Genomic DNA, 23,596 nt, shown 5'->3' with positions numbered 1-23,596 from the left:
GGTCCATTTATCCCTTTCTTCACCAGCTCCCATACATGTGGGAATCATCCCAGTGTTCCCATACACAGCACAGGAAGTGCCTTCCAGAGGTCCAAGGGGCTCTGCCACATTTCTTCCTAGTCAGCTGAGTATTTAAACAGACATGAAAGTAAAGCTTCTCTGTGACTTTCCCTCCCACGCTGCTGATGCACCATCTTCTGTTTTATATTCACAGGTACAACCTCCCATTTAACCCAAAGCACTTTCCATTAAGCAGGTACCCCGATAGAAGACAGAAGGATTAATACATGAACCTTTTCACACTTGCTTCCCATTCCTTATGAAAACACCATTTATGAAACACTAGAATAACTGAATAATTAAAATGAAAAACAGATCCTCATTAACAAAAAGGTAACACACAAGGTCACAGCTGCCTCATCACCAGCTACCCTGGTGACCACAGCAAGGGCAGGAATGGAGGCACAGCACCTGCTCCAGAGGCAGCCTCACTCTCTACTTGCCCAGCAACTGGGGGCCCTGATAATACTCTCCACAATCTTCTTGGAGCCTCCTCAAGGTCTAGAAGCTTATAGATAGGACCAATGAGAGCGAGTGTATGCTGACACAAGTCAGAGCATATCAAAGATAGAAATTTACAGCACAAATCCTATTGTACCTGCCTCCACCACCATTGCCAGCAGTGCATTCCATGCACCCACCACCCCAAGTGAAAAACTTGCCTCTTGCATCTCTCCCCCCCCCCCCCCAGAGACCACCTCCCCCCCCGCCCCGTCCTGCCCTTTCTTATTTAAAACTATGCCCCTTTGTGTTAGTCATCTCAACCCCAGGTAAAAGTCTCTGGCCATCCAGCTGATCAATGTCTCTCATCATCTTATCCACCTTTATCAGATCATTCCTCAGCCTCCATCTCTCCAAGGAGAAAAGACCTGGTTCACTCAACCATTCTTCACAAGGCATGCTCTCCAATCCAAGAAACATCTTTACAAATCTCCTCTACACCCTCTCTATAGCATTCACATCCATCCTGTAGTGAAGAGACAGAACTGAACACAACATTCCAAATGACGTATAACTAAAGTGTTATATAGCTGCTCCAACATCATCTCATGGCTCTTGAACTCAGTCCCACTTTTAATGAAGGCCAACACACCATACGTCTTAACAACACTATTAACCTGTGCTTTGAGCGTCACATACCGAAAGATCTTCCAGTTTGTCCACATTGCTCAGAGTCCTCTCGTTTTTTGCCTTCAGATTTGATCTACCAAAATGAACCACTTCACACTTATCTGGGTTAAAGTCCATCTGCCACTTCTCAGCACAGCCCTGCTGTAACCTCTGGCAACCCTCCAGACTATCCACAACACCATCAAACTCCATGTCATTCATAAACTTACAAAGCCACCCTTCCATTTCCTCGTCCAACTCAGTTACATTTTAAAAAAATTACAGAGGAGATGAAGTGCCAATTAATGAAGGTGAAGGCTGTGTAGTTAACCAGGAATCATGACTTTTATTAGCAGAAACTAGGAATATAATAATGAAAGTCAATGGATGCATACACAGTTATACCTAAGGGGAGTGTCTTTAATGGTAGAGATAATACGTCCAATGTCATAAAGCAGACCAAGCACAGCGAGAGACTGACAGTACAACACAGATTCACTACAGGAGGGGCCCTAGAACCAATCCCTGTGGAACACCACTGACCACCATCTTCCAATCATCTACAACCATCCTCTGCCTTCTCAAGCCAAGTCAATTTTGTTTCCTCAAAGCTCGGCCTCCTTGGATTCCATTCCTCCTTACTTCCTGAAGGAGCCTTGCATGAGGAACCTTAAATGCCTTGCAGAAATCCATATTCACTACATCCACCACTCTACCTCCATCAATGTGCTTTGTTCCACCATTGAAGAATTCATTCAGGCTCGTGAGATGCAACTTTCTCCTTACAAAGCCATACCAACTATCACCAATCAGATGCTTGTAAATCGTGTCTCTCAGGATCTTCTCAAACAGTTAAACACTAAAGTAAGAAAGATTCACTGATCTATAATTTACCGAGTTATCTCTGTTTCCTTTCTTGAACAAGGAAAGATCATTTGCAACCCTCTAATCCTATGGTACTTCTGCTCCTGGTGACGATGCCAAAAAAAATGCCAGTATCCCAGCAATCTCCTCCCTTGCTTCCATGCACAAAGCTAAAGAAACAAATCCACACTTGACAGTAAAAGCACTGTCGAATGCTGCAGATGAAGTCATTAAAGCAGGAGGTTCAAGACAAATTTTGGGACATGGGATCAGCCCAGAAGGCCAATGGCTAGCATGGAGGAGCTCAGCCAAAGGGCCTGTTTGGTGTATACGACTCTGGCATTATCCTTTCAAATTTAACACACCTGTAATCCAGGTTTCAGATATCTTTGGGGTTACAGCCGAGCCAGAGTGATCAGGTTCAAACCTTTCTGCATACCCTGACCCTGCAAAGTCCAAGCCATTTAGAGCAGGTGCCATCTTGCCTAGGGTTAGACAAGCTCAGAAACTGTAGGCCCCACTCTCTACCTGCCACACACTCTGATCAAGCATTTAAAACCACGATCACAGTTCAGAATGGTAGAGCTTCAGGACCTGACTGGGAGCTGAACTCTTGCTCACCGCCCCGGCGAAGGCAGCAGCTCATTTGACAGGCCAATGTACTGCTGCACACAGTTATCACTCGGCTGCCTTCAGGGGCACATAAACTCCACGCACTAGCTCTCCACTCCCAGCTCAAGGGTACTGCATTGCAGTCTTTCTCCAGAAACTAACTATGCCAACAGCTCCTGCTGGCAAACTATTAAGGTCATGCCTTACATTACCGGATGGAAGAAAGAAGAGCTCCATGATATTTTCCTGATGCCGATCTTTACTAATCATTGAGGGAGGGATAAAGCCAATTCCAAGGCACTAGTAATCCCCACCTAGAGCAGGGAATATCAATATCCCAACAGGCAAAATTTGAATGCCTCAGGCTTCAGAAAACAAGATTACTGTCCACTCATTGCTTTGCAATTATTTGTAAAGCTTGCTCAACAAGAAAATCTGCAGACTCAAGGGTTAAGTGCAATACACAAATGTGCTGGAGAAACTCAGCAGTTCACGCAGAATCCTGAAGGGTGACCAATATTTTGGACTCGAGCCCTTTGTCAGGAGATTGTATCAACTTTCAATCAAAGGAGCTTCATTCCAAATCTAACACAAGAGCACAAGCTCCAGGTATGGTGGTTTTAGCATTTCAGAACTGATCCCCCTCAAATCCAGTTCGGTTTACTTTTACTAACACAGCAAAATATCCCACACATCTCAGAACACCAAAGCTTGCTTACAAAAGTTTGAGGGAATCCCTTCAACAGAAGAAATGCAACATTGCATATTGTCAGAGACCAACAAATTCCAGACCAAAGGGCAAACACTTTAAATGCCTGCATTCACTTAAGTACAATGCACCCTCCTTTGGAGAGCAACTCAACTTCCTCATTCAGAGAGAAAAGCATCTATAACCTGGAGGTGTAGAAGGTTGGATACAAAATGCAAGTCTGGCCAAACACTCCGCAGTTTTGCTTTTGAAGTTGAATGGAACTTAATACTCAAACAGGTGCGTGCTGGGGAGTTGCGGCCAACACTGGGGATGGGGAGCAGAGGGGTGTGTTTGACCCATACTTACTTGTGTTGAAAAACCTCAAAGATAAGCGTATACAGAGCCGTTGTCATACCCACACTCCTGTTCGGCTCCGAATCATGGGTCCTCTACCGGCAGCACCTACGGCTCCTAGAACGCTTCCACCAGCGTTGTCTCCGCTCCATCCTCAACATCCATTGGAGCGCTTACATCCCTAACGTCGAAGTACTCGAGATGGCAGAGGTCGACAGCATCGAGTCCACGCTGCTGAAGATCCAGCTGCGCTGGATGGGTCACGTCTCCAGAATGGAGGACCATCGCCTTCCCAAGATCGTGTTATATGGCGAGCTCTCCACTGGCCACCGTGACAGAGGTGCACCAAAGAAAAGGTACAAGGACTGCCTAAAGAAATCTCTTGGTGCCTGCCACATTGACCACCGCCAGTGGGCTGATATCGCCTCAAACCGTGCATCTTGGCGCCTCACAGTTTGGCGGGCAGCAACCTCCTTTGAAGAAGACCGCAGAGCCTACCTCACTGACAAAAGGCAAAGGAGGAAAAACCCAACACCCAACCCCAACCAACCAATTTTCCCCTGCAACCGCTGCAATCGTGTCTGCCTGTCCCGCATCGGACTTGTCAGCCACAAACGAGCCTGCAGCTGACGTGGACTTTTTACCCCCTCCATAAATCTTCGTCCGCGAAGCCAAGCCAAAGAAGAAGAAGAAGACTTGTGTTGGGCGGAATAAGAAGTGATCTCTTTGAAGCACACAAAGTTCTGACTGTGCATAACAGGCCGAGGTAGGGATGATGTTTCCCTGGAACCTCAATAGGGGACAGCCCACTCAGGACTGAGGGGGAAGAGAAAACTCCATGAAGCAGAACTTGGGAGTTTTCAGCCCCTGAGGGCTGGGAGGTTGTTGTGTGCAACATTGCAGCAATACAAGACCGAGGTTAGATCCCACTTGTGTTCAGTTCTGGTCACCTCACTACAGGAAGGATGTGAATGCTATAGAGATGGTGTAGGGGAGATTACAAGGAGGCTGCTGGATTGGAGAGCATGCCTCATGAGGATAGGATGAGTGAACTTTTTTTCTGCTTGGATTGACAGGATGAGGGGTGACCTGATGGAGGTGCACAAGATGAGAGCATGGATGGCTAGGCTTTTAACCAGGGTTGAAATGGCTAACATCATAAAAGAGCATAGTTTTAAGGTACTTGGGAGTAAGTATCAGGCGGATGCAAGAGGTAGGATTCCCCGCCCCCCCCCCACACGCACAGAGAGTGGTGATTACATGGAAGACACTGCTGGCAACAGAAGTGGAGGCAGGTGCAATAGGAACCTTCAAGAGACTATTAGATTGGTACATGGAACTGAGAAAAAAATGGAGGGTTATGCAGTAGGGAAATTCTAGGCAATTGTTAGAGTAGGTTATGAGATCGACACAATACGGTGGGCCAAAGGGACTGCACATTTCTATGTTCTAATCTGGATACTAATCAAGAAGCTATCTGATCCCATGACTGCAGCTGGGGAATTTAGAATTAATACCTTAAATGATAAAAAAAAATTCCACCATTGCATTCAGCATACAATGGAAATTTATTCACCATCATATGGCCACAGGCTACAATGACAGTCCAAATCCCCAAACACAGCAAGCAGCTGAAGCAACTTCAGCCCAAGAACGGTGTTGATGGTCCCATTTAAGAACATCGATAGAAGTCATCCATCTGTCCATCTGGGCCTACTCCTCCACTCATTGGCAAGGCCAATCTCCTCAAGTGCCATTTTCCTCTCCTATGCCCAGACCAATTCCCTCACAATAGTGAATGAACTCAGGGGAATGGAAGGGGTTAAGGAACTATTAACTTGTCAGATGTGAGGCAGGGGGTAGTGTGTCAGTATAAAGTGGAGAGGGGAAGAGATTGGGGCCAGAAGGTGAGAAAACTGGTGTAGGTTGGAGTCAGGTGGGCAGTGTCTACTATTCCAGTGCAACAGTTTCAATCAGGTATTTGCCCCTCTCCACAGCCAGAGTCTGCAAAAGAAGCTTATTCCACCAAGCATATTCATCCAATGTAGTTGGAATCTTTCCACCCCCCCCCCCCACCACCCACCCCATCTTAAACATGGTCTTGAAACTGTCCTGCACTTAAATTTCTTTCTTCTTTGGCTTGGCTTCGCGGACGAAGATTTATGGAGGGGGTAAATGTCCACGTCAGCTGCAGGCTCGTTTGTGGCTGACTAGTCCGATGCGGGACAGGCAGACACGGTTGCATTAAATATCAGGTCAACATTAAATCCTTACATCTTGAGGAATGTCCTCTATCAACCACAATATCCACGCCTTATAATGCGCTGGCAGTGGAGACACCCGAAGGGCAAATTGAAATGGTGACGTGCGTGCTAACATGATGAACTGCATGTATCATGAGACACGATGGCTGCTCTGATGAGAAACAAGAGCTGCAGACACTGAAATCATAAGCAAACATTGAGCTCCAGGAGGGACCCAGAGAAAATCCACACAGGGAACGAGAACTTAGAAAGTGGCAGAATAGAACCCTGATTGCTGGTACTGTAATAGCATTATACTAACACCTACATAACTGTAGTGCGCAAACATCAATTATAAGGTTATTGATCCCGAGATTATTTCTGTGTATATTTCACAAAGATTCAGTTCTTCCGCCACCCCCCCCCCACCCCAAACCTATCCAGAATGATCAGTTTACTCCTTGCGTTCCACCCATGTGCCTTGTGAAGCAAGGTGTTCCAAGCTGGGACTTTTCTCTTTGGAGGAACAAAGAATGAGAGACGTCTTATTAGAGGTATTCCAGATCATCGAGAGGCTTAGATAGGGTGGACAGCCAGCACCTTTTTTTCCATGGCAAAAATCGTTGGAAAATATAGGGGAGATGTCAGAGATTTTTTTTTTTGGTTAAATACAGAGCAATGGGTGCCTGGAATGCATTGTTGGTGGCGGAGGCTGGTACAATAGGGACATTCAAAAGACTTTTAGACAGGCACATGGATGCAAGAAAAATAGATGGTTATGGGTATGAGGGAGGGAAGGATAAGATTGTTGAAGAGTAGGTTTATACAAGTCGGCACAACATCATGGGCCAAAGGCTATGATGTGCTACGTTCATAACGCGAGTTCTGCAGCCTCAAGTGATTATGCTTCTTCTGCTTAGCCTCCAATCCCTTTCATCTTTGGTCTTTTGTCTAAATCTCAACTCCAAAAGACAGTTTCCACCTTTCACATCCAACAGCAAGCCTCCCCTCAACTGAGGGTTCAATCTGTCACCCTATCAAGGTACCAGCACAATTCAGGCACAGCCATAAAACATTCACCAGTACATAGAACATTACAGAACAGTACATGACCTTCAGCCTTCAATGTTGTGCCAACCTATATACTCCTACCAAAAAAAGGACTTCCTACCTCATAACCTTCTACTTTTCTTCCCTCCACAAGCCTGTCTAAATGTCTGTTAAATGCCCCTAATGTTTCAGCCTCTGTCACTGCAAGACATTCCAGGCATCCATAACTCCATGTAAACAAAAACCTACCCCTGATATATCCCCCAAACTTCCTTCCCTTCACTTTGTAGAGATATCCACTGGTGTTTGCTATCCCTGCCCTGGGAAAAGGTGTTGGCTGTCCCCCTTATCTTATGCCTCTCAGATTCTTGCAGACTTCTATCAAGTCTCCTCTCATACTTCTTTGCACCAGAGAGAAAAATCCCAGCTTTGCTAACCTTGCTTCACAAGACTTATTTTCCAATTCAGGTAACATCCTGATAAACCTCCTTTGCACCCTCTCCACAACTTTCACATCCTTCCTATAATGAGATGACCAGAACTGAACACAATACTCTAAATGTGGTCTCAACAAAGATTTGTAGAGTTGCAACAGGACCTCTCGACTCAGTCAATCCCCCATTAATGAAGCCAGCATCCTATAGGGTTTCTTAAATATATTCTATCAACCTGTGTGGCAACCTGGAGAGATGTATGGATTTGGACCACCTCTGTTCCTCCACACTGTTAAATATCTGACTATTAACCCATCATCCTTCTGGTTTGACCTTCCAAAAAATGCATCACCCACACTTATCCATATTAATTTCTATCTGTCACTTTTCCACCCAACTCTGCATCCCATCTGTATCCTTTTGTAATTTATGACAACCTTCAGCACCATCCACAACTCCTCCAATCTTCATATCATCCACAAACTTACTGATCCATCCTTTCACTTTTTCATTTATGTCATTTATTTAAAAAAAAAATCAAAGAGCAGGGGTCCCAGAACAGATCCTTGCAGTACTCAACTAGTCACTGACCTCTAGGCAGAATACTTTCATTCCACTACCACTCTCTGCTTTCTACCTGCAAGCCCATTTTTAATCCACACAGCCAAGGTTCCATGGACCCCATGCCTCATGACTTTCTGAAAGAGTATCTCATGGAGGACCTTGTCAATGCCTTGCTAAAATCCATACACACATCTACCACCCTACCTTCAATTTCCTTTGTTCCCTTCTCAAAAAACTCAATTAAGCTAGTGGGCACAACCATCCCTTCACATGTCCCTTGAGTAGACCGTACTTCTCTAAATGAGAGGATCCTATCCTTAAGAATCCTCTCCAATAGTTTGCACATCACTGATGCAAGATTCACTGGTCTACAATTCCCAAGATTCTTTAAAAAACCAAACACATTAAAAAGACCACATTTGCCATTCTCCAATCCTCCAGCACCTCCTATGTGGCCAGGGAAGGTGCAAAGATCATAGCCAACGCCCAAGCTATCTCTTTCCCCCCCCCCCCCCCTTCCCATAGTAACCTGGGGGGGGGGGGATATCACATCTGGCCCTGGGGACACATCAATCTTAGTGTTTTTAAGAAGATCCAACACTTCCTCTTCCTTCATCTCAACATTGTTCAGCATGCAAGGGTGTTTCATTCCAAGCACCCCCTGATCAAGGTCCTTTTCTCTTGTGAATACTAAAGCAATGTATTTAGTTAGGATCTTCTCTGTTTCCAGGCACATGTTGCCTCCTTTGTCCTTAAGTGGTCCCACCTTCATTCCAATCATTCTTCTGTTCTTGACATATGCACAGAATGCTTTGGTGGTGGTGGTGGGAGGGGTGGTCGTCTCCTTAATCCAACTTGTCAAGCCCTTTTTTAAGTTTCTTTCTGGATACAGTACAAATCTCATGAGCCCTTCCTGTTCCCTGCTTCCTAAATCAAATGTACCTTCCTTCTTCCTTTTAACTAGCTTCCGCAACTGTTTCGTCAATCACTGTTCTCTTTCCTTATCTTTTCCCTGATTCCGTGGGACAAACCTATCCTGAACTCAGCACAAGTGGTCCCTAAACATCCTTCACATTACTTCTGTTTTCTCCTGTCAACATCTGCTCTCAATTTACCCTCCGTAGTTCTTGCCTCAATCTATCAGAATTAGCCCTTCCCCAATTGAACACTTCCCCATTCTGTCTGCTTTTATCATTGTCCATAGCTATGCTAAAGCTCGAGCTGTGGTCACCATCACCAAATAGTCTCCCACCAAGGGGTATACCATCTGATTAAATTAATTAGCGAGTACTAAATCCAGTATGGCCCCTGCTCTTATCAGCTGTTCCACATACTGTGTCAGGAATCCTTCTTGGACACACCTGACAAATTCTGCCCCATCTATCCCTCTTGCAGTCAGTAGGTGCCAGTCAACATTGGGGAAGTTGAAGTATCCCACAACAATAACCCTGTTATTTTTGCACCATTCCAAAATCTGCCTACTTATCTGTTCCTGTGTCCTGAGAGCTATTTAGGGGCCTATAGACTATTTCCAGTACAGTGATTCCCATTTCTGACTTCCAGCCACACTGGGTCAGTGGACACTCTCTCTGCAGCATCCTCCCTTTGTACTATCTCTAGCCATTAACACTAGTACTTCCAACCCCCCCCCCAACCAAACTGACCTCCATCCCTTTTAAACACCCAAATCATCCCAATTGTCTTACCACCAGCCAAGTCTGTAACAGCCACAAAAACATAATTCCATGAACTGATCTATGCTCATCTCCTTTATTCCTAATACTCCTCGCATTGAAATAGACACATTTCAAAACCTCAAAGTGACTAGATTTATGCTTCTTCCCTTGCCTATCCTTCCTCAGAGACTTGAAACATAGTGCACATGGCATGCCACAAAGTTGTGCGCTCAGCATAATCCTCTTCACGCTACTGACCAATAACTGCATCACCAGATCCAGCTCCAAAATTGCAGATGACATAACAGTAGTCGGCCTCATCAGCAACAACAATGAGTCACACTGCGGAAAGGAGATGGAAACTCTTGTGAAATGGTGTGAGTGTAACAATCCGAGTTTCAACATGAACACGTCAAAGGACTTTAGGAAGACCAAAAATGACCACCCTCCGCATCAACTCTCTGAAGAGAGTGGAGAGCACCCCAAGGGGGAAGAAAATCAGATGTTCCTCTAATGGATTTAAATCATTTATTAATTTTTATATACATATGTATATCTACAAGATCATTTAGATCTGGTCTTGAATTTGTATGGGGGTTTTTATATAAATGATAGTGAAATTGTATGTATTTACCAAATAACTTTGGAAGGGGGTGGAATTTGTAGCATAGCAGTAATTTACTTCTTAGGAAAAAATCTTTTTCAATTAGTCACTTTACAACTGATTAAATGATTATTTCCTTTTTTGTTTGATTGTAATGGAATCTCGTTCATATGTAGCAGTTTTTCTTATACAAGTCTCTCTTCTACAGTTCTTTTTCCATATTACCTCTTTATATTTAAATAAAGATGGCTTCAATTTTGTATTTTTTAAAATTTTGTATTTTTGTAAAATTTAATAAAAATATTGAAACAGAAGAGCACCAACTTCCTTGGAGTTCACTTAGTGACCTAATCGTGGACACTCAACATCTCATTTGTCAGGAAGGCATAATGGTGGCTGCACTTACTGAGAAGACTGAAGTGGGCAAGGCCACCATTATGTCAACTTTCTATAAGAGCTTTAATCGAGAATGTCCTGGCCGACTGCATCAAAGTGTGGTACAATTACTGCAGAGAAATGGATCGGAGGTCAATCCACAGGACCACAAAAGTGGCAGAGGGGAGCAATGGAGTCTCCTCCACCTCCCCCCACCCACCCCCCCCCCCCACTCTACTCGTGACATGATCTACTAGAATCGTTGTCTGAAGAGGGCATACAAAATCATTGAGGACCCCTTCCACCCTGCATGCCAGCACCTTTCAGCTTCTCCCATAGGGAAAAATGCATGTGTATCAGAGCCAGTACCACATGCTGAGGAACAGCTTCTTCCCACAGGCAATGTGAATGCTGAACCACCAAAGGAACTACTCACACTAACCATTCAAGATGATCATATTCATGAAACAATATTTATTTGTATCGATCAATACTTGTCTTGCATATGTATTGTTTGTCTGTATGTGTGTTATGTCTGGTTGTAAGCATGCATGTTTTGAAAAGAGAACCAGAGAAATCGGTTTCATCAGGTTGTACTTGTGCAATTAGAGGAAAATAAACTTGACTTGATCATGCTTTTCACCTGCTGCCACATTCTCTGAACTCACGTTCTGGTTCCTATCCCCCCCTGCTCCAACACCTCAAACAAACCTGCCCACCAGTATATTGGTCCCCCTCCAGTTCAGGGGCAGCCTGTCTTTTTTGTACAGGTCTAACCTTCCCCAGGTCCCAATGATTCACAAATCTGAACCCCTTCTCTTCAGTCATGCATTCTTCTGCCACAACTTCCTATTCCTACCCTCACAGGCAGCAATCCCAAGATTACCACCTTTTGAGGTCTTGCTTTTCAGCTTCCTTCCTAACTCACTTAATTCCTTCTACAGGACTCCTATCTATGTAACTGGTACCAACATGGGCCATGACAACTGGCTGCTCATCCTCCTGCTTGAGAATGCTGTGAACTCGATGGGAGATGTCCACGACTCTGGCACCTGGGAAACACCATACCATCCAGGAGCCCCAATCACATTTACAGAACCTCGCATCTGTTCAACTAGCTACCGAATCCTCAATCGCTATCCTCTTCCCTCTTCCCTCCCGAGCCAGACTCTATGTTAGTGACATGACCACTACAACATGTTCCTGGTAAATCATTCTCTCTCTTTCTCCTCCCTCCACCCCCTCCCCCCCATAGTGTACTTATTGTTGAGAGAAACTCCCACAGGGGTGCTCGGTATCGTCTACCTCTTCCAAGTCCTGCCTCCTGATTTTTGAGGGTTAACTTTCTCCCTGAAGCTCCAGTCTCTCAACCCCCTCTGCCTCACAAATGATCCAGAGAACCTTGGTTCTGTGTAACAAGCTCTGTCATCTGCATGATTAGCTTGCCAACTTTGAAAATTGCTTCACTGCAGTGAAACAAGGTGCTGAGTGATTTTCAGGTGACCAGGTGGCAACTTGGAGCTAACAATGTTCAAGGGCAGAATTCCAGAATGTGGCCACTTGTCATCAAAGGAAACCCAAACCACACAGGATGGAGATCTCAGCAGAGAGCAAGGAGGGCAGTTTAGGCTGCACATTTAGCACAATACGATTACAACACAAGCAACCTGGGTTCCAGTCTGTTGCTGACTGGAAGGAGTTTATAGGTTCTCCCGTGGCTGCATGGGTTTTCTCCTGCATTTTAAAGATGTGTTTGTTGGTTATTTGGTCACATGGGTGTACTTAGGTAATGTGGGCCCATGGGCTGGAAGGCCTTTTACCATGCTGTATCCAAATTAAAAAGTGACTTGTGCACAGGATCCAGGGGCTTTAACCACATGACTAACCCGCCACCATCTCACAAAAAGGCAAGTTTTTAAATGAGCAACTCTAGATGGCGACATTGAACAGAGCAGTCGAGCCATCTGCTAATTGAAGTGATTTTCCAGGAGCTAATGCGTCAGTCTGATAATTAGAGAGAGCAAAAACCATCCAAGGTCAACAAAGGCCCCACCTCTTGTGAGCAAATATCCACTCTTTAGATTCTGAAAACCACAAAGTGGGAACACCAACAATTTCCTTCACAACCAGGCAAAATTAACATAAACGTACAAGTGGAAGCCACTTCTCATCCTGGAGATTTGTGAGAGTAGCTGCCCCCTCTCCCTTCCCCACAAGCTTACCATTTTTTTTATTTTTAAATTTTCACACGCACAGCACACTGCATTTAAAAGTTAATCTGCTTCCAGCAGTGCAATCTGCCACATGAAACCTCCAGTGAAAATGAATTCTGAGCCCATCTTTTAAAAAGGTCTTTTCATGATGAACAATTTTTCCATTAGACAGAGGAGCACTCCCACCATTCCATCAGGAGCTGATCCACTCTCCCACTCCCCTGCCTTCTCTCCACAACTTTTCCGCATCCAAACTGGAGCTAATGAATATTGTGGATGCGGCCTTGCTTGGCCTGAGTTTGAGCTGGGATTTCTGACCACTGCCTAAAGAACTCCCTAAATCACAGTGTGGATTCCATACACCGTGGCAGGATTTTCTCACAGCAACCACTGCAAGAAATCACTCAGGGATTGGGATGAGGTTGTTCAGTGATCCATGGTTAACCAGAGGGGCAGAATGAGCTCCTGCATTGTAAGAAATTCTGCCACGGTGTATGGAATCCACACTGTGATTTAGGGAGTTCTTCAGGCAGTGGTCAGAAATCCCAGCTCAAACTCAGGCCAAGCAAGGCCGCATCCACAATATTCATTAGCTCCAGTTTGGATGCAGAAAAGTTGCAGACCATGGCAAACCTAGCCAAGGCTTCAGGCACCAAACCCTTGTCCATTGCAGACATCTATGTGAGACATTACCTCAAGAAGGCAGCCAATGTCATAAAGGACCCCCCCCCCCCCCCAATCTCCCTGCTCACAACCTCTTCTCACTGCTACCTTTGGACAGAAGATACAGAAGTCTCCAGGTTCAACCATTTATTTTCCCAATAGCCATCAGGCTCTTGAACCTCCCCTAACCATAAACTATTCTAGGACCACCAAAGATCTGTGAGCACTTTAGAAATGTCACTTTTTCTTGCATTAACTGCATGAATATTTATCTATCTTTAATAGTTATTATTTATATTGGAAATACTGTGGGCCAAGCCCAGCACCAATTACAATGATTCTTCCATCTGATTCGAAAGCCATTTTATTGCACTAAATTTCCACAATGAGAAGCTTACTATTTTAAAAAAAAAAACAGGGCAAAGTGGCAAGGGCATGAATGGTAGCAATGCCATCAATGCCCAGACAAGGAATTAAAGAGGATCCTCTCCCGCTGGTTGAAAGATGCCAGACCAAAAGCTGGGACCACAGTGAGCATGCCCAACTAATAGAACCACTTTCCATTGCTAGAAAGGTCTAAAACTATTGCAAAGACTAAAAATGCCATAAATGTTCACTGCCACTACAAAATTAAAACTTTGCAACTTGATTGTTAAGATCTAATGTATAGTGATAAAGTAACTAAACTGAGAAAGTGATTGAACAAATTTTAAGAGCTGGAACATATTGACAATTGTATTCAGTTGGGGAAAATTTGCTCAAATGCTTGGCAGTGGAACTGGTTATTACACCATAATCTTTTTTCCAGTTAGAGTGGAATAGTTCCTTTTTATATTTACATTTGAAACCAAATCTTGATTTCAGTGATAGTTTGGCGAAACTAACAAGGCAAATTTTTTTTTTTTTTTTAAAATCAGAAGCTTTAAAATATGCAAGCTTTTGAAATAAATGCATGGGTTTATGAATAAAACTGGAGATTTAAATCCAAAAAGATTCCACATAATCGGAATTCAATAAAATGTCCTTCGTCAAAACATCCCAAATTGTTGTTCAACTTCTGATTTACAGTAGCCATAAAACTGGCTCTACAATATGACATCAATATTAAATGGAGGGGAATTGGGAAAATAGGAACTATAGATCAGCCTGTAAAAGTATTGAAACTGGAGCCAAGAGGTTCAAGATGAACATTATGAAAAGGCAAGGCTGCAAGAGCTGGAGTCTGATGATGGCACAGAAGGGAGTTGGGTCCACAATAGAGGGACTGGCAGAGATATTAGACATTACCTCATCTTCCAGGAACACTCAAAGAACAATCCAAATTACAGAGCATAATGAAGGCAGAAAAGGGGAAGCACCAAAAAACAAATCCTGGATGGATGACTTCCCAACAGATACGGATGGTGTTACAGTACCAGCTATTGCAGTCAGCAAGAGGGCAATGCAAAGTGATGCTGAGCCCAAACTCAGCTCCAAGAAACACAACTTTTCGTTCTCTGATTGATGTGGTTTTGCACGAGGAAGCATGTTGCACAGCTTTAAAACACAGTCCCAGCGACTTCCACTGTTCCTTTCACAATGGTGTCTCAAGTGCCTTTAACGGTGTTAATATTATTCGATTAGAAGTTTTTTTTTAAAAACCAGCAGGATACTAGACAGAATCCAATGGATAACCATCAACAGTGGCATTTGGATCCCACGCCGTCTTCCTCAACTCCCCACCACAGAGATGCAGGCAGCACAAATCAACCTGGTACTGCATTGCAGTGCCAAGAAGGTGCGACACTGTCAGAGGAGACAGGGGATTAGTGCTTCAGCTGCCCCGTTGCAGGTGGGCACACCCCGGAGAGCGAGGACGGATTCTCCCTCCCCCCGCCACGTCCTGCCAAGTTGGGGACATCCACAAGTCAACCGAAAGGACTCTTGGCTCAGCTTGCTGTAACGATTTGGCGTGCGTTCATTTGCAAAGCAGCAAAGACATCTTCTGAAAGCAAAGACACTGAAGCATTCCGAACGAATGGAGACCCGGATTACAAGAGGACTCAGCCTGGGGTTGTGCAGCCCGTCCAGTTTCAGGTGTTGAACAGACAAGTCGAATGACATCACACCGCATAGGCACAGCCCATCGGCCAGCCTAGTCGCTTCGGCATTGTTCTCCGTGTGCTCCCCTTTCTCAACACGACCTGTGGAATTCGTCTGTTTCTCGGCCCCGCCACTTGTCTGGGCTGCGGGTGCCCACAGAACAAGCACAAGGGCTGAACCGGCTTTCCTCTTGTATCTGGACAACCCACTGGCGGGGATAGAACGGGACTCGAAGCTGCAACCTTTCGGCCAGAAAGGTTGGAAGATTTCAAATGCAGTGACGAGACGAAAAAAGTCACTGAAATTCTGCTGCTCGCAACAGGGGGACATTGCAAACTATCTCCGCACAATGCATCAGTGAGATATTAATCCAGATCCTAAACCAGCTGCAGTTAATGCACTGAAAATGCGGGCGTGGGGAGAAAACTCCGTCCCCAGTGAGACAGCTGCAGACTCCCCTCTCTCCACCCAAACACCACACTCGGGAAATGACAGGCATTCCCGGGCTTCAGGCATTCCTCCCCCTCTACCTTGAGCTCACGGCACTTCCCTCCTCAGAGATTCCGACCGACAACAGGCCGGGTCCTCGTCCAAACTCCTCAGGGGGTGAGGCAATCGAAAAGGTCTGCCTGAACCTTGCTTTCCAACTCGAACCCGGCCACGTCTTTTACCCCAAACGTGCTGAGCACTTAGTTCCAGACGAGAACTATATTGTTGTAAGTATTAAAGCTCTGCTATATATTACACGTGGCACATTTAATAATCCAACTGACAAATGTGCCAAGAAACTTTCAAAATAAAAACGGAATTGATAAAGTGGGGAAGGAGTAATCAAGGTCGCTGAAGACTGCACCCTTTTCTTTGTGACTCGACTGGATGAAAGCTGCAGAACTGCACAATGTCTGCCCCACCTCAACCTCCAACACCAGCCCACTAACCCTCCGCTATTTCCATAACTTATTCTTTAAAAAAGATATATATATTTTTAAATGGCAATTTTAAGAAATGACACACGCCTCTCGAGACATTCTGAGCAAGTCCAGGGTATTAATGCATTCCCTGGGGGGAAATGGGAATGCTGAGAGATCCACTGGTACAGATATAATCAGATTTAATCTTAGAAGATGCGTTCAGAAGTTAATATCCGTAATCTTAAAGCAAGGACTTTTTTTTTAACAAAACCAGGTGCTATTTCTAGTATCCCAAGACATGCAATTTAAAAATCTTAGATTTAAAATTTTCCAAGATAGAGAGCAAGTCTTCCAGATTTGTTAAAACTTGGGTTTTAGAGGAATGAATAAATCCATCTCACACGTGATAGAGCTGCACAAATCTCAGAATCCAGGCAAACGGATCCAGTTACACCCTCCCCTTTCAATCTCCACACAATGCCGAAGACGCGCAAAATGTTGCAGTTTTAAAGAGAAACGAGCCACACTCACACAGATGGGCTCACCCTTACCTGTGGCTGCTAGAGCACCCAGCATTCTCTAAACCACTGCTCCAGCTGGGAAAGAAATCAGGCTTTATATCAGAGAGGCTCCAGTGAGAACAGCTGACGGAAGGGCACTTTGCTTAATGCAAACTGGTCCAGTTAATTAAAAACCAACCGAGACACGCTCCCTCACTGTTCCGAGGCTGGATCCAAGAGCGAGGCAGACAGACCGCGTGCATATTTCACGCCCCTGCTGCAGGGTGATGAATCTGCCTTCCCTTATTCCTACCCCCCTAATCACCCCTTACCCCTAGCTCCCAATCGCCCCTTACCCCCCCCCCTCTCTAAAGTTGACAATGTCAGGCTGCTGGTCTGTTGAGAGAAACACCTCAGTGGGGGTGGGGAGCGTTGGGTTTGGAGAATGAATCGCATTCCTTCATCTCTGGCAGGCCGAGGGGAGGGGGAAATAAAAAGTCACACGGTCCGTTTGGGGACCTGTCCGAGCCGACAGCCCAATCACAAGACACTCCAGCTGTTTCAAAGCAGCAAACGCTCAGACTTTCTCCACCGACCAGATGCGACCCAGAAAAGAAAATTCCAAGAATTCTGCTTTCACGACAATGACAGAGCAAGCTGGTAGAGACAGAGACAATATCTCACACATGGTGGTATTACTCCTTGAAAATAATGTCCACCGAACTAGTGTGTAGCAAACAAGGCCACACCCACGCCAATGACTTAGGCTTTCTTCTTCCCCAGACAAGTGTACCAAGGCAAAGCCCCCACCACTCCAGTCCTAAACTGTCATTGTCTCAGCTGTACACAGGATTAAAATGTACCGAGATCCCAGTTCAGGGCAAGAGATTTAGCAGCTGTATTCAATTCTGGACACTGCACAAAGCATAAGTCAGTTTGGGGAGTGTGTGGGCTCAGGGTCACGAGAACAACCAAGGGTTTATTCTCACCGCCCATCTGCAACGTCTACCACCAAGGGACAGGGCAGATGTTTGCTGTTATGAAAAGGGCAGTGCTGGCAACGTGGAGGTGCATCAAGGTGGATAAACCTTCGGGCCTGACCTAGTGTTGGGGGAAGCAAAAAAAGGACTTCAGCAGCCCTGGCAGAGATATTTTTGTCTCTTCCTTCGTCTCTGGAAGTGGAGCGTGGCTCATGTTAGACCTTAATTGATGTAGGGATGCAAGGATAAGGCAGGGAACTACAGGACAGTGAGCTGAACATCAGTAGGAGGGAAAATTGCTGGAGGGATTGAGAGACAGGATGTATCTATATTTGGAAAGACCAGGACTGATTAGGTTGTTTATGTGGGAAATTGTATCTCTGAAATTTGACTGAGTTTACTTTTAAGAAGCAATCAAGAGGATTTAGTGAAGACAGGGCTGTAGCTATTGTGATCATGGACTTTAGAGGGTTCAATCATGTGGTGTTGAGGGTGAGCTGGCCAAGTGGATACAAAATTGGCTTGGTAGTAGGAGACCGAAGGTAATAGTAGAGGAATTTTTAGTCAGACAAGTCTTGTCACCAGCGTTGGGAAGTCCACTGTTGCACATCATGTATATTTATGATTTGCATGAGTATGCAGGTGGTGTCCCTCACCTTTTTTTAAAATTTTTTTATTTTTCACATACATTTTCCTTTTCAAATATATAGTGTCGTTTTCTCCCCCCTCCCTCTTCCCATCCCACCCTCCCTACCTCCCCTCCCATTCATTTAAAGTACAGAATGTAAGATACATTAAACCAGTCAAACAATGTTGTCACTCAATAAAAATAAACAAGAAATTCCACTGAGTCAATTCTTTTCATTTCCTTCTCCTTCTGTCATTTTAGGTGGTAGATGTCCCCGGTAGGTTTTCTCTATTGTGTTTCATGTATGGCTCCCATATTTGTTCAAATATTGTAATATTATTTCTTAAATTATATGTTATTTTTTCTAATGGAATACATTTATTCATTTCTATATACCATTGTTGTATTCTCAAGTTATCTTCTAATTTCCAGGTTGACATAATACATTTTTTTGCTACGGCTAGGGCTATCCTAACAAATCTTTTTTGTGCACCATCCAAATTGAGTCCAAATTCTTTGTTTTTTATGTTACTTAGGAGGAAGATCTCTGGGTTTTTTGGTATATTGTTTTCTGTAATTTTATTTAATATCTGGTTTAGATCTTCCCAAAATTTTTCTACTTTCTCACATGTCCAGATTGCATGAATTGTTGTTCCCATTTCTTTTTTACAATGAAGACATCTATCAGATATTGTTGGGTCCCATTTATTTAACTTTTGAGGTGTAATGTATAGCCTGTGTATCCAGTTATATTGTATCATACGTAACCTCGTGTTTATTGTATTTCTCATAGTTCCAGAGCATAACTTCTCCCATGTTTCATTCTTTATCTTTATGTTTAAATCTTGTTCCCATTTTTGTTTAGTTTTATCATTTGTTTCCTCATTCTCCTTTTCTTGCAGTTTAATATACATATTTGTTATAAATTTTTTGATTATCATTGTATCTGTAATCACATATTCAAAGTTACTTCCCTCTGGTAACCTCAGACTGCTTCCCAATTTGTCCTTCAAGTAGGATTTCAGTTGGTAGTATGCCAACACTGTATCTTGAGTTATATTATATTTATCCTTCATTTGTTCAAAGGATAGTAATTTATTTCCTGAAATACAATTTTCTATTCTTTTGATCCCTTTTTTCTCCCATTCTCTAAAGGAAAGGTTATCTATTGTAAAAGGGATTAGTTGATTTTGCGTCAATATTAGTTTTGGTAATTGGTCATTTGTTTTATTCCTTTCTACATGAATCTTCTTCCAAATATTGAGCAGATGATGTAATACTGGAGAATTCCTACGTTGTACCAATTTTTCATCCCATTTATATAATATATGTTCAGGTATCTTCTCCCCTACTTTATCTAGTTCTAATCTAGTCCAATCTGGCTTTTCCCTTGTTTGATAAAAATCTGATAGGTATCTTAATTGTGCGGCTCTGTAATAATTTTTAAAGTTTGGTAGTTGTAAGCCTCCTTGTTTATTCCATTCTGTTAATTTATCTAGTGCTATCCTCGGTTTCCTTATTATTTTCTTTAACTCCTTGAAGAATTTCTCCATCAAGTGTATTGGCAATGCCTGAAATAGGTATTGTATCCTTGGGAAAATGTTCATTTTAATACAGTTTATCCTTCCTATTAGTGTTAGTGGTAAGTCTTTCCAATGCTCTAAGTTGTCCTGTAATTTTTTTCATTAGTGGATAATAATTGAGTTTATATAGATGGCCGAGATTTTTATTTATTTGTATACCTAGGTATCGTATTGCTTGCATTTGCCATCTGAATGGTGATTCTTTCTTAAATTTTGAGAAATCCACATTATTCATTGGCATTGCTTCACTTTTATTTGTGTTAATCTTGTAACCCGACACTTCTCCATATTCCTTCAATTTCTTATGTAATTCTTTTATTGATAATTCTGGTTCTGCTAAGTATACTATAATGTCATCTGCAAATAAATTGATTTTATATTCCTTGTCTTTTATTTTTATCCCTTTTATTTTATTTTCTGTTCTTATCAATTCTGCTAGTGGTTCTATAGCTAACGCGAACAATAAGGGTGATAGTGGGCATCCCTGCCTTGTTGATCTACTTAAGTTAAATTGCTTTGATATATATCCATTTACTGTCACTTTCGCCAATGGCCCCTTATATAATGCTTTAATCCAATTAATATACTTCTCTGGTAACCTGAATTTTTGTAATATTTTGAATAAATAATTCCATTCTACTCTGTCAAAGGCCTTCACTGCATCTAAAGCAACTGCTACTGTTGGAGCTTTATTCCCTTCTACTGCATGAATTAAGTTAATAAATTTACAAATATTGTCTGTTGTTCGTCTTTTTTTAATAAATCCAGTTTGGTCTAGATTTACTATTTTTGGTACATAGTCGGCTAATCTGTTTGCTAATAGTTTAGCTATTATCTTATAATCTGTGTTAAGTAAAGATATTGGTCTATATGACGCTGGTGCGAGTGGATCTTTCCCTGTCTTTGGTATTACTGTAATTATTGCTGTTTTGCATGAATCTGATAAGCTTTGTGTTTTATCAATCTGGTTGATTACTTCCAGGAGGGGAGGAATTAATAAATCTTTAAATGTTTTATAGAATTCTATTGGGAATCCATCCTCTCCTGGTGTTTTATTATTTGGTAGTTTTTTTTATTATCTCTTGTATTTCTACTATTTCAAATGGTTCTGTTAATTTATTTTCTTCCTCTATTTGTAATTTTGGTAGTTCAATTTTAGTTAAAAATTCATCTATTTTGTTTTCTTTCCCTTCTTTTTTAGTTTGGTATAATTGTTCGTAGAATTCTCTGAAGTTTTCATTAATCTCTGTTGGATTATATGTGATTTGTTTGTCTTTTTTCCTTGATGCCAATACCATTCTTTTAGTTTGTTCTGTCTTAAGCTGCCACGCTAGAATTTTGTGCATTTTTTCTCCTAGCTCATAATATTTCTGTTTTGTCTTCATTATGTTCTTCTCCACCTTATATGTTGGTAGTGTTTCATATTTTATTTTTTTATCTGCCAATTCTCTTCTTTTAGTTGTGTCTTCCTTCATTGCTAATTATTTTTCTATATTTACTATTTCCCTTTCCAACTGCTCTGTTTCCTGATTATAGTCCTTCTTCATCTTGGTTACATAACTTATTATTTGCCCTCTAATGAATGCTTTCATTGCATTCCATAGTATAAAATTATCTTCCACTGATTCCGTATTTATTTCAAAATACATTTTTATTTGTTTTTCAATATATTCTCTAAAATCCTGCCTTTTAAGTAACATGGGGTTTAATCTCCATCTCTACATTCTTGGAGGGATGTCCTCTAACTTTACTGTCAATATTAAGGGTGAATGGTCCAATAGTATTCTAGCTTTATATTCTGTTTTTCTTACTCTGTCTTGCATACGAGCTGATAACAGGAATAGGTCTATTCTTGAGTATGTTTTATGTCTAGCCGAGTAATATGAAAATTCCTTTTCCTTTGGGTGTTGTTTCCTCCATATATCCAAAAGTTGCATTTCTTCCATCGATTTAATTATAAATTTGGTTACTTTGTTCTTTCTGTTAATTTTTTTTCCCAGTTTTGTCCATATTTGAATCCAAATTCAGGTTGAAATTCCCTCCTATTAATATGTTCCCTTGCGTATCTGCTACCTTCAAAAAGATATCTTGCATAAACTTTTGATCTTCTTCGTTAGGTGAATATACATTGAGTAGATTCCAAAACTCCGAATATATCTGACATTTTATCATTACATATCTCCCTGCTGGATCTATTATTTCCTCTTCTATTTTAACTGGTACATTTTTACTGATTAATATAGCTACTCCTCTAGCTTTTGAATTATATGACGCTGCTGTTACATGTCCTACCCAATCTCTCTTTAATTTCTTGTGCTCCATTTCAGTTAAATGTGTTTCTTGCACGAATGCTATATCAATTTTTTCTTTTTTCAGTAAATTTAGCAGTTTCTTCCTTTTGATTTGGTTATGTATTCCGTTAATATTTAAAGTCATATAGTTCAACGTAGCCATTTCATACTTTGTTTATCTTTCCTTTCTGTTTCTCCATCATCACCTTTCCTTCTTATCCATTTCTGCTTTCTTGTTTTGAACACTTTATAAGACAACATTTCTAAAACATCAAACATTTCCCTTATTCTCCTATCTAAAATTTCTTTAACCCCACTATCCCCTCCCCTTCCTGAGTTGCCCTTTATCCCTTGTTAGGCAACCACATCTCCCCTCTCCATTTGGATTTGCGAATTCACTCGCAAGCGTCAACTGATTTTGCAGTTTCCGTACCTCCTCCCCACCCAGCCCCCCCCAGAAAAGATTTCAATTTTCATATATAACAAAGGTCACTCTCTTAATTCCCTCTTTACTTCCTCTCTTCTCTTTCAATCCCTTATTAATTCTTATCTATACTCTATATATTTTCCCTTAAATACGGATTCACTCATGTACACACATATATACATACACACATACATATAGTTCGTGGTCATTTTTACTCTCGTTACATGTCTTCATCTCTCTGCCTGTTTTGTAGTTGTTCTGCAAATTTTTGTGCTTCCTCCGGATCCAAGAATAGTCTGTTTTGCTGCCCTGGAATAACTATTTTAAGTACCGCTGGGTACTTTAGCATAAATTTATATCCTTTTTTCCATAGGATCGTTTTTGCTGTATTAAACTCCTTTCTCTTCTTCAGGAGTTCAAAACTTATATCTGGATAGAAAAAAATTTTTTGACCTTTGTATTCCAGTGGCTTTTTGTCTTCTCTTATTTTCTTCATTGCTTTCTCCAATATATTTTCTCTTCTTGTATTTTACTAAGATGGATCTTGGTTTTTGTTGTGGCTGTGGTTTCGGGACTAATGTTCTATGTGCCCTTTCTATTTCCATTTCTTCCTGTAATTCTGGTCTTCCTAGGACCCTGGGGATCCAATCTTTTAAAAATTCTCTCATATTCTTGCCTTCT

At 42.3% G+C, this 23,596-nt stretch overlaps 1 protein-coding gene across 2 annotated transcripts in view; it reads right to left on the bottom strand.

The window, feature by feature from the left end:
• akap12b (A kinase (PRKA) anchor protein 12b) overlaps positions 1 to 23,596 on the bottom strand; it is a 189,515-nt gene that overhangs the window by 34,562 nt on the left and 131,357 nt on the right. The window contains exon 1 of one of the 2 annotated variants that reach the window (XM_069932272.1): positions 17,058 to 17,180. The exons of the other annotated variant lie outside the window; for it this stretch is intronic. Within the exon in view, the coding sequence (XP_069788373.1) occupies positions 17,058 to 17,082 (25 nt within the window). The 5' untranslated portion in view covers positions 17,083 to 17,180. Of the gene's footprint in view, positions 1 to 17,057; positions 17,181 to 23,596 lie in introns of those variants that run through there. 2 annotated transcript variants of the gene reach the window in all.

The sequence above is a fragment of the Narcine bancroftii genome, chromosome 4, assembly GCF_036971445.1.
Source record: "Narcine bancroftii isolate sNarBan1 chromosome 4, sNarBan1.hap1, whole genome shotgun sequence".
In the NCBI taxonomy this organism is placed as follows: domain Eukaryota; kingdom Metazoa; phylum Chordata; class Chondrichthyes; order Torpediniformes; family Narcinidae; genus Narcine; species Narcine bancroftii.
The sequence above is the reverse complement of the archived record's forward strand: the minus strand, read 5'-3'. Positions and strand labels throughout refer to the sequence as shown.